Raw genomic sequence first — 16813 nt, 5'->3', positions numbered from 1 at the left:
GGCTGATCTCGAACTCTTGGCCTCAGGTGATCCGCCTGCCTTGGCCTCCCAAAGTACTGGAATTACAGGCATGAGCCACTGCCCCCAGCCTTTTTCTTTTGAAATGGAGTCTTGTTCTGTCACCCAGACTAAAGTGCAGTGGTGCAGTCTTGGCTCACTGCAACCTCCACCTCCTGGGTTCCAGCAATTCTCTTGTCTCAGCCTCCTGAGTAGCTAGGATTTCAGGCGTGCATCACCACGCTTGGTTAATTTTTGTGTTTTTTAGTAGAGATGGGGTTTTACCATGTTGGCCAGGCTGGTCTTGAACTCCTGACCTCAAGTGATCCACCTACCTCAGCCTCCCAAATCATTTCTTTTTATCATTGAATAATATTCCATTTTATGGACAGTTTATTTATCAGTTGAAGGACATTTGTGTTTCTTCTAGGTTTTGACTTTTATGAATAAAGCTGCTATAAACGTTTGTGTGCAGGTTTTTGTGTGAACATAAGCTTTCAACTCATTTTGGTATATACCCAGGGGCATGATAGCCAGATCATGTGTAAGAATATATTCAGTTTTGTAAGGAACTGCCCAGCTGCCTTTAACTGGCTGTACCACTTATATCTGACCAGCAGTAAATGTGAGTTCCTATTTCTCAACATCCTTGTCAGCATTTAGTGTTGTAAGTTTTCTGATTTTGACCATTCTAATAGGTGTCATATAGTGGTGTCTTTTTTCTTTTTGTTGTCTTAATTTGCAACTCCCAAATGACAAATGACCTTGAGGGTCTTCTCATACACTTATTTGCCACCTGTACATCCTTTTTGGTGAGATGTCTGTTAAGGTCTTTGGCCTATTTTTTAATGGATTGTTCATTTTCTTATTGTCAAATTTTAAGAGTTCTTTGTATATTTTGGATACATAGCCTTATCAGATATGTATTTCAAAGATTGTTTTCTAGTCTGTGGCTTGTTTTTTCATTCTCTTAACAGTGTCTTTCACAGAGCAGAAGTTTTTAATTTTAATGAGTCCAACTTAGCAATTTTTTTCCTTTGTGGATTATGTTTTTGGCATTGTGTCTAAAAGGTAATCACCAAACTCAAGGTCACAGTTACCTAGATTTCCTCCTATGTTATCTTCTGCAAGTTTTACAGTTTTGTATTTTACAAGTAGGTCTGTGATCCATTTTGAGTTAACCTTTTGTGAAGGGTTAAGGCCTGCATTTAAGTTTTTTTTGTTTTTGTTTTTTTAATGTAGATATCTAGTTGTTTCAACATGATTTGTTGAAAAGCTCTTATTTCTAAATTGAATTGCCTTGGCTAGGTGCAGTGAGTGGCTCACAACTGTTATCTCAGCACTTTGGAAGGCTGAGGGAAGTAGATTGCTGAGCCCTGGAGTTCAAGACCAGCCTGAGCAACATAGTGAGACCCCCATCTCTACTAAAAATTAAAAAAAAAAAATAGCTGGCACCGTGGCTCATGTCTGTGGTCCCAGCTACTCTGGAGGCAGAGGCAAGAGGTTTGCTTGCACCTGGGAGGTTAAGGTTGCAGTGAGCCTTGAGTGTGCCATTGCATTTCAACCTGAGCAACAGAGTCAGACCTTGTCTCAAAAGTAAAACAAATTTCCTTTGCTCCTTTTTTTTTCTTTTTTCAAGGTGGAAAAGAAAGACTGATCTTTCTGGCTTCCATTATTCGATAGATGGTAGTGCCACTGAAATTGGGAATACAAGAGGAGCAAGTTTGGAGGAGAAAGATAATGAATATGGTTTTAGACATGCTGATTTGGACATATCTGTGGACATTTGGTGTTTGCAAAGAAGGAATATCCTTTCCTAGATTTCAGGAGTATAAGAAAATGAAAGACCATTTAGCTCAATGCTTTGTATATACACAAATGGAAATCAAGTTATATGTCTAGGCTAGATGCACAGTCAGCGGTAAAAGTCGACCTAACTTCTCTCCATTCAGGGTTCTTCCTATTGCAGGGGGAGGGCTGCTCTGGAACTACAAGGAGCCCTTCTGAGAGGTTTTACGATTGCCCTTGAAATACAAATCTAACCCTTGCTTGTTCAACTCTGCTGCAGTTCCAGCATAGTTCCTGGCCCTTCCCTGTTATTATAATGTTCTTTTACCATAGTAAACTCAGTTTGGGGTTTAGGAGGTTGTGACACTGTAACCGTTTTGGGATTGAGACAATAATCTGCTCATTTAACCCTCTTATAGTCTGGAAGGCAAGGTCAAGGAGACAATGCACAATGCCTTTTGGGACCATCTTAAAGAGCAACTATCAGCAACTCCCCCTGACTTCAGTTGTGCTCTTGAACTTCTGAAAGAAATTAAAGAGGTGAGTGACTGACCTTCCATTTGTAAATGTAAAGTTTCTAGACATCTCCAGCTCATTAGAATGTCAGTAGCTAGCAAATCTCAACTGAACATGGTCCATGAATCAGTCAGAGACTAAGCAATAAACAGAAATCGCACAGTAATTTCAGCAGGGAGGGTTTAATATAAAATTATTATAACAGGGAACAGGAGAAATGAGGAGTTGGCTACTAAGAGTAAAGAGAACTAAGCATTATTGAACATCATATATAAAGGGCATCTGTCATACCCCTACGGCTGAGAGAGGCCAGCCAAGGACCCCATTTGAGAAGGCATATCTATTCCATGAGAAGTTGTTGACCTGCGTATGCTGCTGACCACCGTACACGGCAGGAGCCAGGCACTGGAGGAGCTATTCATGCTGCAGGAGCCGTGTACTGCAGAAGCCTGCTGAGTGAGCATACCAGAACCAGGAAGAAAAGCTCTTGCCTTTTACAATGTCTTTATAGTATGTGGCAGACATACCAGATCACAATGTTCTGCACCCTTGTATAATCTTCTCCCCTTGAGTGGATGAGATTTGCAACTTCTAACCAATATGGCAGAAGTGATGGTGTATCACTCCCATGGTTACATTTCATCATGTAATACTCTGTCTTAGGAGACTGGAGGGAGAGATTCTCCTGCTGGGCCTGAAGAAGCAAACAGCTGTGTTGTGAACTGCCTACCGAGAGGGCCACATAGCAAGGCACTGCAGGTGGCTTTTAGGATCTGGAGTTAGCATCCAAACAACAGCCAGTAAGAAGCTGGGACCCTCAAGTGTACAGTTGTGAGGAAATGAATTCTGCCAACAATCTGAATGAGCTTGGAAACAGAATCTTCCCAGTCATGTTTACAAATGAGAATGCAGCCCAGCTAACACTTTGCTTGCAGGCTTGTGAGACCCTGAACAGAAGACCCAGCTAAACTGCGTCTATACTTCTGACCCACAGAAACAGATAATAAATGTATATGTTGTTATAAGCTGCTAGGATTATGGCAATATGTTAGACAGCACGAAACACTAAGTAACACCTTCTACTGATGAAGCTTAAAATGTGTCATCTGGAAAAGGAAAGATATGGAAAGGACTTAGCTCCATTTTCACAGAGCAGAGAAAAGAACAATGGATTAGGATCTGTGAGGCAATATATTGATAGATGGCATGTTCCACCCCTATAGCTATTCAACTTCTACCTGCACTCTTCTATACACATTTGAATTCCTGAAAAGAACTCTTACAGGACAGCTAGCTATTTATTATTTATCTTCTCCCCAACTGAGGAGACATGGCCGAAATAGTTACTGTATCCATCACTCAAATTCAGCCAGTTTCACTGAATGTTCTGTTACCTAAAGGCTAAATCATAAAGTTAACTTCTAACAACTTGTATATAAAATATCAATGGAAAGAAGGAGGAAGAACAAAATGTTGGCCTATACAAATAAACATACGTATAGTAAGCAAAGATAAAATTTATAGTTCTGTTTCCATAACTGCTTACAAGGCTATAGTTGATATCTATGGCTTTCTTCTTCCACTATTCATTCATCCCTTATTTCCCTTGTTCTTGGCCAGAACTTCAGCTGGTCGGGGTTCTTTATCTGGTACAGTGACCCAAACCTTCATTGCTGAAGAGCCTGAGACATTTACTTTCTGCCAAGGCCCAAGAAACTGTTTCTCAAAAGGCAAATAATTATCAGTAAAGAAGGGATAGATTTGCTTCCAATTACTAAAGGTCCATGTGTGGTTCTCTTATTGGTGCTGTACAGCACCCTTATTTGCTATGGACACTTAAAGTGTCATTGGATCTGCAGGATCATAAGGCCCAAATAGTAGAGTGGCTTGTACTACAGTCTAAACTTGCTGCAGAGCCTGCTCTCGCTCTAGTTTGTTAGCACCGCCCCCCCCACCCTACAACATATGGGTAAACTTGAGTGATTCTAATTAAATCAAAATCACTCAAATGAATGTGAAAGTAACAAACACAAATGTGGTGTATATTGCCTCAAAAATCCAAAAAGGGGCTGGCTGTAGTGGCTCAGGCCTGTAATTCTAGCACTTTGAGAGGCCAATAGGTGTTATAAGTTGCTTGAGCCCAGGAGTTTAAGACCAGCAGGGACAATACAGTGAGACCGACCCCCATTTCTAGAAAAAAAAAATCTTTTTTTTTTTTTTTTTTTTTTGAGACGGAGTCTCACTGTGTCACCGGGCTGGGTACAGTAGCATGAACTCAGCTCACTGCAACCTCCACCTCCCGGGTTTAAGTGATTCTCTTGCCTCAGGCTCCCCAGTAGCTGGGACTACAGGCACCCGCCACCATGCCTGGCTAATTTTAAGTAGAGACCTAGGGTTTCACCATGTTGGCCAGGATGGTCTCAATCTCCTGACCTCATGATCCGCCTGCCTTGGCTTCCCAAAGTGCTGGGATTACAAGCATGAGCCACTGTGCCCGGCTGAAAAACAATCTTTTTAACTAGCTGCAGATGGTGGTCATGTCTATAGTCCCAACTCCTTGGGAGGCTGAGGTAGGAGGATCACTTGAGCCCAGATGGTGGCGGCTGCAGTGAGCTGTGATCATGTTGCTACACTCCATCCTGGGCAACAGAGCGAGACCCTGTCTCAAAAAAATCCAAAAAGTAGCCGGGCGCGGTGGCTCACGCCTTTAATCCCAGCACTTTGGGAGGCTGAGGCGGGTGGATCACGAGGTCAAGAGATCGAGACCATCCTGGTCAACATGGTGAAACCTCGTCTCTACTAAAAATACAAAAAATTAGCTGGGCATGGTGGCGCGTGCCTGTAATCCCAGCTACTCAGGAGACTGAGGCAGGAGAATTGCCTGAACCCAGGAGGCAGAGGTTGTGGTGAGCCGAGATTGCGCCATTGCACTCCAGCCTGGGTAACAAGAGCGAGACTCTGTCTCAAAAAAAAAAAAAAAAAAAAAAAAATCCAAAAAGTAGAACCAGGTGTAGTGGCTAATGACTGTAATCCCAGCACTTGGGGAGGGGAGGCCAAGATTGGAGGATAGCTTGAGGCCAGGAATTTGAGGCCAGCCTGGCAACATAGCGAGATCCCATCTCTACAGCAAAAAAAAAAAAAAAAAAAAAAAAAAGAAAACTGAGCTGGATATGGTGACATGTGCCTGTAGTTCTAGCTTACTCAGGAGGCTGAGGTGAGAGGATCACTTGGGCTCAGGAGTTGGAGGCCATCATCATGCCACTGCACTCCAGCTTGGGCAACAGAGCAAGACTCTTTCTCAAAAAAAAAAAATTCCAAAGACCTAAGTGTTATGCCTTTTTTAAAAATGGTGAGTGGCTCAGGTACAGTAATTTGCCTTTCACCCTAGAGGGGATCATTTGAAAAGCTCCTGACCACTGAAACTCTAGAAACTTTACTGAGGCGACAGGCCCCTGAATTTTTGTGGTAATCATCTGCTATCCCTAAGTTTGCATGTGTTTCTAAGGCATCTAAAGTAGTTGATACTTCCTGGTCATCAGATCCAGTGGACATATGACTATCTGAGTTCAAACTTCATTCATGGTACCAACTTTTTATCAGTCAGAGACCAGTCAAGAGACAGAAACCATGCAATAATTTGAACAAAGAGAAGCTTCCACAGTGCAGGAGCTTGCCGAGAGGAGTATACCAGAGCCAGAAAGGAAGGCCCTTTTCTTTTGCAGTTTCTTTTTAACACCCTCTTTTGACAAAATCTAACATTATGCCAGCTAGCAAAGGAAAAATAATTTAAGGGCCCAGCTCCATTTTTGCAGAGTAGGCACTGAAGAGTAGATTTGGAGCTGAGAGGCTCTGAACTGGTAAATGGCAGAGCTTGGCAATTAAAATAGATAGTATGGAACAGCTTTGATTTTATTTGTTTAACATGAGGGTAAACAGTTGAGATCTCACTTTGGCAACACCATATCCTATTCAATTAAATATTCATTGAACCCTATCCCCTAGGCCCCCATCATGTCCTATGTGTTACAGAAGCACAGGGATGAATAAGAGCCCCTCTTCACCAGTAACTTATTTTTGGGGTTAATAGGCTATTTCAATGACTTGAAACAGCTCCTATGCCTATTTCTTCCTTGCCCTTTGAATTAAAATATAAAAAATGCCTACATTTTAAAGTTAAGAGACTTCATCACTCTGTGATGGTGGGTATTTTATATTTATCGTACCCTATATGTCTTTTTAACACACTCCTTGATTTTATTCATCTCTGTATCTCATTCTCCCTAGAAAGTCATATTCCTTTAATTCCTGTAATCGATCCCCTTAAGCCTTGAGTTATCATTGGCCTCTAAACAAAGATAAATGACATTCCATGGAAAATACAGAGATCCAGCTTCTTGATCCTTAAAAAACATAGGCTGGTATGTCTTTAAAGGGGTTACCCATTGGGTAAAGTTTGGGGCTCTAAACAGATCAACTCCTTTGACTTTCTTTCCTGGGCAGATCTTGCTATCACTGCTATTGCCACGCCAGAACCGCCTAAGAATTGAGATTGAAGAAACTCTGGACATGGACTTGCTCAAGGAGGAAGCAAAACACGGGGCCCTGAAAATCCCCTCTCTCTCTAAGTATGTTCTCAACATGATGGCTTTGCTCTGTGCACCAGTTCGAGATGAAGCGGTGCAGAAACTAGAAAGCATTACGGATCCTGTTTGGCTACTGAGGTATGAAACTTGGTACTGCCCCCAAAAATCTGCTTTAGCCCTTGAGCTGGGAAAAGGTGGGCCAGACCTAGATTGTAGCCATTATCTTGACCAACTCTTCCCCTGCTAAAGACCTGACTAAGAATCCTTTTCTCTTTTTCTCTTTTCTGGTCAATTAACTCTTCTTTTCCAAAGACAGCTCTGTAGACCTTAGCTTGATTGATTGGGCCTCCCTCTATAATGCCATAAGACACTACAGTACATACTTCTTTCTTCTAAGAAGTTGAAATATCCCTTTCCCAGGTTTTCCTTTCTTTCTTTCTTTTTTTTTTTTTTTTTTTTTGTTGTTGTTGTTGAGACAGAATTTCGCTTTTGTTGCTCAGGCGGGGAGATCAGTGACAAAATTTTGGCTCATCGCACCCTCTACCTCCTGGGTTCAGGTGATTCTCCTGCCTCAGCCTCCCAAGTAGCTAGGATTACAGGCACTCACCACCACGCCTGGCTAACTTTCGTATTTTTAGTAGAGACAGGGTTTCATCATATTGGCCAGGCTGGTCTCAAACTCCTGACCTCAGGTGATTCACCTGCCCCAGCCTCCCAAAGTGCTAGGATTATAGGTGTGAGCCACCACACCCAGCCCTTTCCTAGATTTTCTCTTCTTCTAGTTCACACGCTATGAGGAGCCAGTGATGGGTGGTCATCCCTATTTCACAGCTCTAGGAACCAAGACCCAGAAAGTTAAAAAAAAAAAAAAAAATTGGCCCAGTGAGTCAGAAATAGCATTACTTATAATCTTCTATAATCCTATAAGAAAATTATTAGCATGATGATGTATTTCTTTCCACTGACTACCCTTTTTAAGAGACAACAGAATGACCATAGTGAAGATCTAGATTGAAGGCTTCAAGGTCCAGAGACTTAGCTGTTCCCAATTCTGCCACTAACTCACCTTGGGTATTGGGTCCTGGGCCACATGTTATCTTCTGAAAATGTAGGAGGTAGGACTAAGTTACTCTTAAGCCCCCTCCTAACTCTAAAATACAGTGATTTAATGACTCCTTGGGTGCGTTTCCAGCTTACTAGGTTCCATTTAATATAAATATTCTCTTTCCTCCTGTGTCAGAGGGATCTTCCAGGTTCTGGGCCTGATGAAAATGGACATGGTGAACTACACTATCCAGAGCCTTCAACCCCACCTGCAGGAACACTCCATTCAGTATGAACGGGCTAAATTCCAGGAACTCCTCAATAAGCAGCCTAGTATGTATCTAATGTGAGGCCAGGAGTGGGAAAGATATTACCTTGGGTCTGACTTTTATAATGTTAGAGAGTACTCTGTCTCTTTCTGGGACTAGAAAGTTTCTCATTAGGTGAGAGGAGGGAGAAGGAACATTTATCTAAGACAGAAAGACCCTCAAAGCACTTATTTATTGACCAGGAATATCTTGAAAAGAACCTTGGTTTTGAAGCCACATAGATGAAGATGCTAAAGATGCTTACACACTCCCTTCCCTGTCATAGGCCTCCTTAATCACACCACCAAATGGCTGACCCAAGCAGCAGCAGAACTTACCACGTCACCTCCGACTTGCCCAGACACTTCAGACTCCTCCAGTGTGGCCGGCCCCTCTCCTAACGAGGCCAAAAACCCAGAGCCTCTCAGCCCCACAATGGTGCTGTCTCAGGGTTTCCTGAACCTCCTTCTCTGGGACCCTGAAAATGAAGAGTTCCCTGAGGTAGGAATGTCTGGGGGAATTGCCTTGTTTTGTATTCAGGGCTTCCATCAGGACCTCCCCTGACAGTCTGTTCTTCCCTGGTTCCAGACCCTGCTGATGGACAGAACCCGGCTGCAGGAGCTGGAGTCCCAGTTGCACCAGTTAACCATCATGGCCTCAGTCTTGCTGGTGGCCAGTAGTTTTTCTGGCAGTGTTTTGTTTGGCTCACCTCAGTTTGTGGATAAACTGAAACGCATAACCAAATCCCTGTTGGAAGACTTTCACTCCAGGTAAGCTGCATAGTTCTTTTTTAGAGTGGAAGGTGATATGTGGTATTTAAAACATAGACAGGTAATGAATGATTGCTTACTGTCTACCACAAACCACAGAAAGGCCGTTTGGAACCATCTACAAAGATTGTTCGTTTTTTTCCATAAGTGGTCATGAGGCTTGTGACAAAGGAAAAACTTTCTTCCAAAAAAGGTAGCGTGGAAGATAGTTTGCTGCAAGAGGGCCATTATCTAGTTGAGTGGTAACAGTGGGCTGGTATCATCGCATATATCCAGGACTTGGTCAGTTGCTCAGCAATACTGATTGAATATCCCACTGTGTGCAGGCCATCACACCAGAGGAAAAGGAGGAATCAGAAGGCCAGGTTTGTAGTTATATATGATGAGGTAGGACACATGATCCTGGAAAATGCCCAATAAAGTCTTAAACATGTATATGTAAAAACAAAGTCCATGGAACTAAGGAATGATGAGTGGATTCAAGAATACAGCTAAACACTTTTCCAGAGTTGATTTTATAGTTTGCTTTGTTTGCTAAGAAGTAGAACATGGTACCACACATAGAGAATAGCTGGTGTCTTGAGGGTTACAGTGAGGATATTGTACCTTCCCACTGGACCCTGCAGCCTGCCAGGGGCTGGGATTTGGAGGTGGAGAGGATGACTGACATTCTCCCTCAGGTGGGCCTGGCATCTGGTGTAGAGCATGCTGGGCTCTGGGCCTATGCCAGGGTTACCGGGTGGGTGCCAGCTTACTTTCTTTCATGTTCAGGCCCGAGGAAGCTATACTGTCTGTGAGTGAACAGGTGTCTCAGGAAATCCATCAAAGCCTCAAGAATATGGGCCTTGCTGCTCTAAGCAGTGATAATGCAACATCTCTGATGGGACAGCTACAGAACATTGCCAGGAAGGAGAACTGTGTCCGCAGTGTCATTGGTGAGTATGTTGTGGGGTAGTGAGAATGGTGAGGGGAGAGAGAGATCCTGACCATAGAACCCCAACCTTTAATAACAGGAAGCATGGTCATTCAGTATGTCACTGTTTAGCCTTGAGTTTTTTCAAAATGCTGGGTTGAAGTCATATCCAAATCAGTTTAAAGACTGACCATGGTTCTAAGGATGATTTGCACCCAGAAATTCATGACTTCTAGGCGTGGAATCCAGCTGACCTTGTTAAGTCATTTGGGCCTTCAGGTCATTTTCTGGCTGCACCAGGAAATCTGACATTTCCCACATCTCCCAACAAGAAACTAATGGTGAATTTGGCTGGAAGACATGTTCCTGTAGTAGGGACTCCCCAGGAGTGGAGGCCATGAACTTGGCTAGCTTGCTCCTACCTTAGCCATCTGAAGGATCAGTCTAAGATCCTCCTGTTACATCACTCACTAGGATCTAACTGATGGATACTTAAACAATCTTTTGGGCTGGGTGTAATGGCTCACGTCCGTAATCCAAGCACTTTGGAGGCAAAGGCGGGCGGATCACCTGAGGTTGGGAGTTCAAGACCAGCCTGACCAACATGGTGAAACCCCGTCTTAAAAAAAAAAAAAAAGATCTTTTGAATAGTCTGGAATTTACTGACACACTAGTTTTTGATATTTGTCCTTGAGAGCAAGATAGCAACCCCCTTTCCAAACAAAACAAATTTCCTTATCTATAGGTAAGTGGGCAGGTTGGTGCATATCTGTTAACTTAGAACCTGAGTGAGTAGAGTGCAGGAGAAATGTTTCTTCCTGAAATCTGTTTGCTTTTTCCCTTTTCACTGTCTTTTCCTGCTCATAGATCAGCGGATCCATTTGTTTCTCAAATGCTGTTTGGTTCTTGGTGTGCAGCGGTCTCTGTTAGACCTCCCTGGAGGCCTTACTCTCATTGAAGCAGAACTGGCAGAACTGGGCCAAAAGTTTATCAACTTGACACATCACAATCAGGAGGTGTTTGGTCCCTACTACACTGAGATCCTCAAAACTCTCATTTCCCCAGCCCAGGCACTGGAAACAAAGGTGGAGTCTGTCTGATAGCGTGGGCTCAGAGCCCTGGTACCTTGGATCCAAGAGGCCCATCATCTTCGTAGGGTAGCATCACCAGTGACCAGCAGATAGTGAGGTTGTATCCCAGCCCTTGCAGCTAGTATAGGGATCAAGCATGTAAACACCAACTGGCCCAAAACCATTCGCTAATAAACTTCTGAAGTGTCAAAAATCCTCCCATTTTTCCTGTGCTGCAGCTGAGGCCAAGCCCTGCGACTTCAGCCCTCAGCTAGCTGAGAAGCCATCAATCCCTCAGTTTCCCCCTCTCTGGCTGTGTGAACCTTTCAACATACAAAGCTGAGCAGCCAAGACACCCAGGTGCTAGCATTATTTTCTTTAAGGGTAAAGCATTATTCGGGGGGCCCTGAGAACTCTGGAATTATCCAAATTGTGACTATGGGGGCTTCTTTGGAAGCCTTTGTTTTGTCCAGTTCACCTTAGGAGAGGATGTGGTTTAGGGAAGTGAGCTCAAAAGGTTTCAAAGGATGCAACAAGAAGTCAAGGAATACTAAGAGCCTCAGTTCCCTTAGTCTCAGTTCCCATGGTCTGAAGCAGTTTGCAAACCTGAGGCTGGATGAAAATGGGTATTAGCTACAAGCAAGCATTCTGTTGAGGACAATTTCAGCATTCATGGGAGCTCTCTCTCAAGTTATCCAGAGTTCAGACTTGGACAGTTAGGTTTGTGACTGACTTGGATCAAATTTATTCCTGGTCCTGTTCTCTAGCCCAGTAAGTCTCCTTTCCCTCAACTCTAAGCCTAGAACACCCGGTTCTTCCAGACAGAGGTAATGTGGGCATTCAGAGGTGGAGCAGCCTCCATTCTGGGCAGTTGTAGTTGTAAGCTCTTGTTAGCATTACAAATGAGAGACATTCTAGGAAGGATTTGGGCTTGTCTCCTGAGATTGTAGAGACCAGCTCATCATTTTCAGGCCGACTGCAGCAGACAAGCTCCAGCCTAGTGTGGCTGAAATGAGGAAAATACTCAATTCAGATTTAGAAAATGGAAATTCAGTTATGTGTTTGCAAGGCAAGGTGAAGAAAAACAATGTTCTCATCATTTCAGGTGATGGAAGTTGCTGACTGTTACACACCTAATCTAGGAAGAACAACAGGAGGGGGATTTGAGTTCCATTAGGCCCAGGGTTTCCTTCTAATTGATTTCCTTTTTTAAGAGGGTAGATCCTAGGTGGGTGACAGAGCTAGGTCAACACAATGTGACTTATACTATGACCAGAAAAGTTGGAGGGCCTGGATCATTCACATTTTCCAGTCATAACTAGACAGCTTCAGGATGAGGAAGCCCAAGGGGTATGTTTAATAAACAGTGAGGCTTACCCAATTGGATTCTCTGATTTGCAACAATTTTTTAAAAATCCACATTTTGGCCGGGCGCGGTGGCTCAAGCCTGTAATCCCAGCACTTTGGGAGGCCGAGGCGGGTGGCTCACAAGGTCAAGAGATCGAGACCATCCTGGTCAACATGGTGAAACCCCGTCTCTACTAAAAATACAAAAAAATTAGCTGGGCATGGTGGCGCGTGCCTGTAATCCCAGCTACTCAGGAGGCTGAGGCAGGAGAATTGCCTGAACCCAGGAGGCGGAGGTTGCGGTGAGCCGAGATCGCGCCATTGCACTCCAGCCTGGGTAACAAGAGCGAAACTCCGTCTCAAAAAAAAAAAAAAAAAAAAATCCACATTTTGGAAGCCTCATTATTTTATAGGCAAAAAGGATTCCAGGAAAGAAGATTGTCTGGTTGGTGGTTGCAGACCCTGAACTGCCAATAGAACCTCACTTTGTACTTTACCATTAAAATTGGGAATCATCAATACATTAGAAAATTTGAATTTATTTTCTTATTCTTTCTCATGGAGGAGACAGGGATCTTGTCCCTAAGCAAGGAAAGATAGCTGCACTCAATCCTGCCCACTGGTTTGAGGGAATTTTAAACAATTAATGTATATTCATATTTCAAATTGTGGAGAAAATACACGTAATATGAAAGTTATCATTAGTGACATTGAGTACACTCAGAATGTTGTATAACCATCATGACTGACTGGTTCCAGAACATTTTCATCACCACCAAAGGAAATCCCATTCCAGTAACCAGTAACCAGCCCATTTTCCCCTCTCTCTCGCTGATGGCAACCGTTAATCTGTCTGTCTTAATGGGCTTTCTGACTGAATATTTCCTGTAGATGGAATCATATAATATGTAGCTTTTTGTGACTGGCTTATTTCACTCGTTTTTCAAGATTCATTAGTGTTCTAGCATGTATTGGTACTTCATTCCTTTTTATGGCTAAATAATCTGTCATGTGAATATACCACATTTTACTTATCTACTCATCAGTCAGTGCGTATTACTTCAGCCCTAGCTGAGAAGCCAGCAAGCCCTCAGTTTTCCCTTCTCTGCCTATGTGTACCTTTCAACATATAATGCTGAATATTTTGGCTTTTATAAATAATGCCACAGTGAATACTTGGCATTACTTACAAAACTCATATGTAAGTTTTTGTTTGAACACCTGTCTTTTGTGCTTTTGAGTGTCTACCCATATATCCAGGAATAGAATTGCCGAGTTTTATGATAATCTCTGCTAAATTTATTGGGAAACGATGATTTCGAGTTAGTATTTGTATACAGTGTAAGGAACAGGTCCAACTTTATTCTTTTGCATGTGGATATCCAGTTTTCCTAGCATTATTTGTTGAAGAGACTCCTTTTCCTATTGAATGCTCTTGGTCTTTGATTCTTGTCAAAAATTGATTGACCATACATGAAGGGTTTATTTCTGAACTCTATTTTATTCCATTGGTCTGTATGTTTAGCCTTATGCCAGTAACACATTGTTTTGGTTACTGTAGCTTTGTAGTAAGTTTGGAAATTAGGAAGTATAAGTTCTCCAACTAGGCTGTATTTCAAGATGACGTGGCTGTCCCCTTCATTTCTGTAAGAATTTTAGTATCCCATTTGTGTAAGAAAGGAAGTTGGAATTTTTGATAGGGGATATATATATATATATATATATATATATATATATATCACGTGTGTGCACACACACACGTGCATATATATATGCACATGCGTGCACACACACACGCACACACACACGCACATTTCTTACTCTGTTGCCCAGGCTGGAGTGCAGTAGCATTCTGCCTCCTGAGTTCAAGCAATTCTCCTGCCTCGGCCTCCTGAGTAGTTGGGATTACAGGCACCCACCACCATGCCCAGCTAATTTTTTTACTTTTAATAGAGATGTGGTTTCCCCATGTTGGCGAGGCTGATCTCGAACTCCTGACCTCAAGTGATAGCCTACCTCAGCATTCCAAAGTGCTGGGATTACAGATGTGAGCCACCACACCTGGCCTTGATAGGGATTATATTGAACTTTTAGGTCAGTTTGGGGAGTATTGCCATCTTGTCTGCCCATCCATAAACACAGAATGTCTTTTCCTTTTGTTAGGTCTTTAGTTTCTTTCAGCAACATTTTATAGTTTTCAGTGTATAAGCCTTGCACTTTCTTGGTTAAATTTATTCCTAAGTATTTCATTCATTTGGATGTAATTGTTAATAGAATTGTTTTTCTTAATTTCCTTTTTATATTGTGCATTGGCAGTGTATAGAAAGAAAACCAATGTGTTTATTGATCTTGTACCCTGCAACTTCACTGAGTTTATATATTGAATACTCTGTGTGTGTGAATTCTTTAGTATTTCTTATGTATAAGATCATGTCATCTGAGAATAGAAATCGTTTTGGATCTTTGTTTCCCAGTTTTGATCCATTTTATTTATCTTGCCTAATTCCTCTGGCTAGAACTTCCAGTACAATGTCTAAAGATAATGATAAAAACACTTGTCTAATATCGTCATCTTGAAGAGAAAGCTTTCAGTCATTCACTGCTGAGTATACAGTTAAGCTGTGGATTTTACATAAATACCTTTTATTGTGTTAAGGAAGTTGCCTTCTATTACTAGTTTGCTCAGTTTTTTTGTTTTTTGGGTTTTTTTTTTTTTTTTTTTTTTTTTTTGGTCATGAAACAGTATTGAGTTTTTTTGTCTAATTAATTTTGGAGATAGGGCCTTGCTCTGTCACCCAGGCTGGAGTACAGTGGGGTGACCATGGCTTACTGCAGCCTTGACCTCCTGCCCTCAGGCAATCCTCCTGCCTCAGCCTTTTGAGTAGCTGGGTCTACAGGTGTGTGCCATCACGCCTGGCTCATTTTTGTATCTTTTATAGAGATGAGATCTCACTATGTGGCCCAGGCTGGTCTCAAACCTTTGGTCCCAAGAAGTCCTCCCATCTTGTTTTCCCAAAGTTTGGGATTATAGGCATCAGCCACCACACTTGGCCTTGAATTTTGTCAAATGCTTTTTCTGCATCGGTTGAGCTGATCATATGCTTTACTTTTTTCATTCTATTAATGACATATTATGTTGTTTGATTTTCTTATTGAATCAACATTGCATTCATGGGATAAGTCCCATTTGATCATGGTGTATAATCCTTTTAATACGCTGTTGATTTCAGTTTGCTAGTGCTTTGTTGAGGATTTTTGCATCTGTACTCTTAAGGGATATTGGTCTGTTTTCTTGTGGTGTCTTTGTCTGGCTTTGGAATCAGGGTAATGCTGGCCTCTTCTATTTTCTTTCTTTCTTTCTTTCTTTTTTTTTGGAAGAGTTTGAGAAAGATTGGTGTTAATTCGTTAAACGAGTGGTAGAATTCACCAGTGAAGCCATGTAGTACTGAACTTTTCTTTGTTGGGAAGTTTTGATTATCAAACTCTTTACTTGTTGTAGACCTATTTATTTAGATTCTCTTTTTCTTCCTGAATCCATTTTGGTAATTGATATTCCTAGAGCTTTGTCCATTTTATCTAGATTATCTAAATTTTACATATGATTGTTCATAGTTTACTCTTATAATCCTTTTTGTTTCTGTAAAGTTGGTAGTAATTTCCCCACTTTTATTTCTGATTTTTTTTTTTTTTTTTTTTTTTGAGACGGAGTTTTGCTTTTGTTACCCAGGCTGGAGTGCAATGGCGCGATCTCAGCTCACCGCAACCTCCGCCTCCTGGGTTCAAGCAATTCTCCTGCCTCAGCCTCCTGAGTAGCTGGGATTACAGGCAAGCGCCACCATGCCCAGCTAATTTTTTGTATTTTTAGTAGAGACGGGGTTTCATCATGTTGACCAGGATGGTCTCGATCTCTCGACCTCGTGATCCACCCGCCTCGGCCTCCCAAAGTGCTGGGATTACAGGCTTGAGCCACCACGCCCGGCCCTATTTCTGATTTTAATTATGTATATCTTCTCTCTCTCTCTCTGTCTCTCTCTGTCTCTCTCTGTCTCTCTCTCTCTCTCTCTCTCTCTCTCTGTCTCTCTCTTTTTTGAGATGGAGTCTCTTTCACTCAGGCTGAAGTACAGTAGTGTGATCTCAGCTCACTGCAACCTCTGCCTCACCTCTTGGGTTCAAGCGATTTTGTGCCTCAGCTTCCCGAGTAGCTGGGATTACAGGCACTCGCCACCACACCCAACTAGTTTTTGTATTTTTAGTAGAGACAGGGTTTGACCATGTTAGCCAGGCTGGTCTTGAACTCCTGGCTGCAAGTGATCTGCCTGCCTTGGCCTCCCAAAGTGCTGAGATTACAGGCATGAGCCACCATGCCCAGCCATCTTCTCTTTTTTTATACTTTTCAATCTAGCTGTTGATTTGTCAATTTTATTGATCTTTTTCAAAGAGTAACATTTGGTATTGTTTATTATTTCTATTGTTTTTC

General features: G+C 42.3%; 1 protein-coding gene across 18 annotated transcripts in view; it reads left to right on the top strand.

Annotated features, from left to right (window-relative positions):
• TCP11 (t-complex 11) overlaps positions 1-14024 on the top strand; it is a 144487-nt gene extending 130463 nt beyond the window's left edge. For all 18 annotated transcript variants that reach the window (XM_074397944.1, XM_074397945.1, XM_074397946.1 and 15 more), the window contains 7 exons: positions 2205-2325; positions 6802-7022; positions 8125-8261; positions 8523-8737; positions 8825-9006; positions 9778-9941; positions 10787-14024. In XM_074397944.1, the coding sequence (XP_074254045.1) occupies positions 2205-2325; positions 6802-7022; positions 8125-8261; positions 8523-8737; positions 8825-9006; positions 9778-9941; positions 10787-11019 (1273 nt within the window). In that variant the 3' untranslated portion in view covers positions 11020-14024. The remainder of the gene's footprint in view (positions 1-2204; positions 2326-6801; positions 7023-8124; positions 8262-8522; positions 8738-8824; positions 9007-9777; positions 9942-10786) is intronic.
• Positions 14025-16813: the final 2789 nt, after the last annotated feature.

Source organism: Saimiri boliviensis, chromosome 4 (genome assembly GCF_048565385.1).
Source record: "Saimiri boliviensis isolate mSaiBol1 chromosome 4, mSaiBol1.pri, whole genome shotgun sequence".
Lineage (NCBI taxonomy): Eukaryota > Metazoa > Chordata > Mammalia > Primates > Cebidae > Saimiri > Saimiri boliviensis.
The sequence above is the reverse complement of the archived record's forward strand: the minus strand, read 5'-3'. Positions and strand labels throughout refer to the sequence as shown.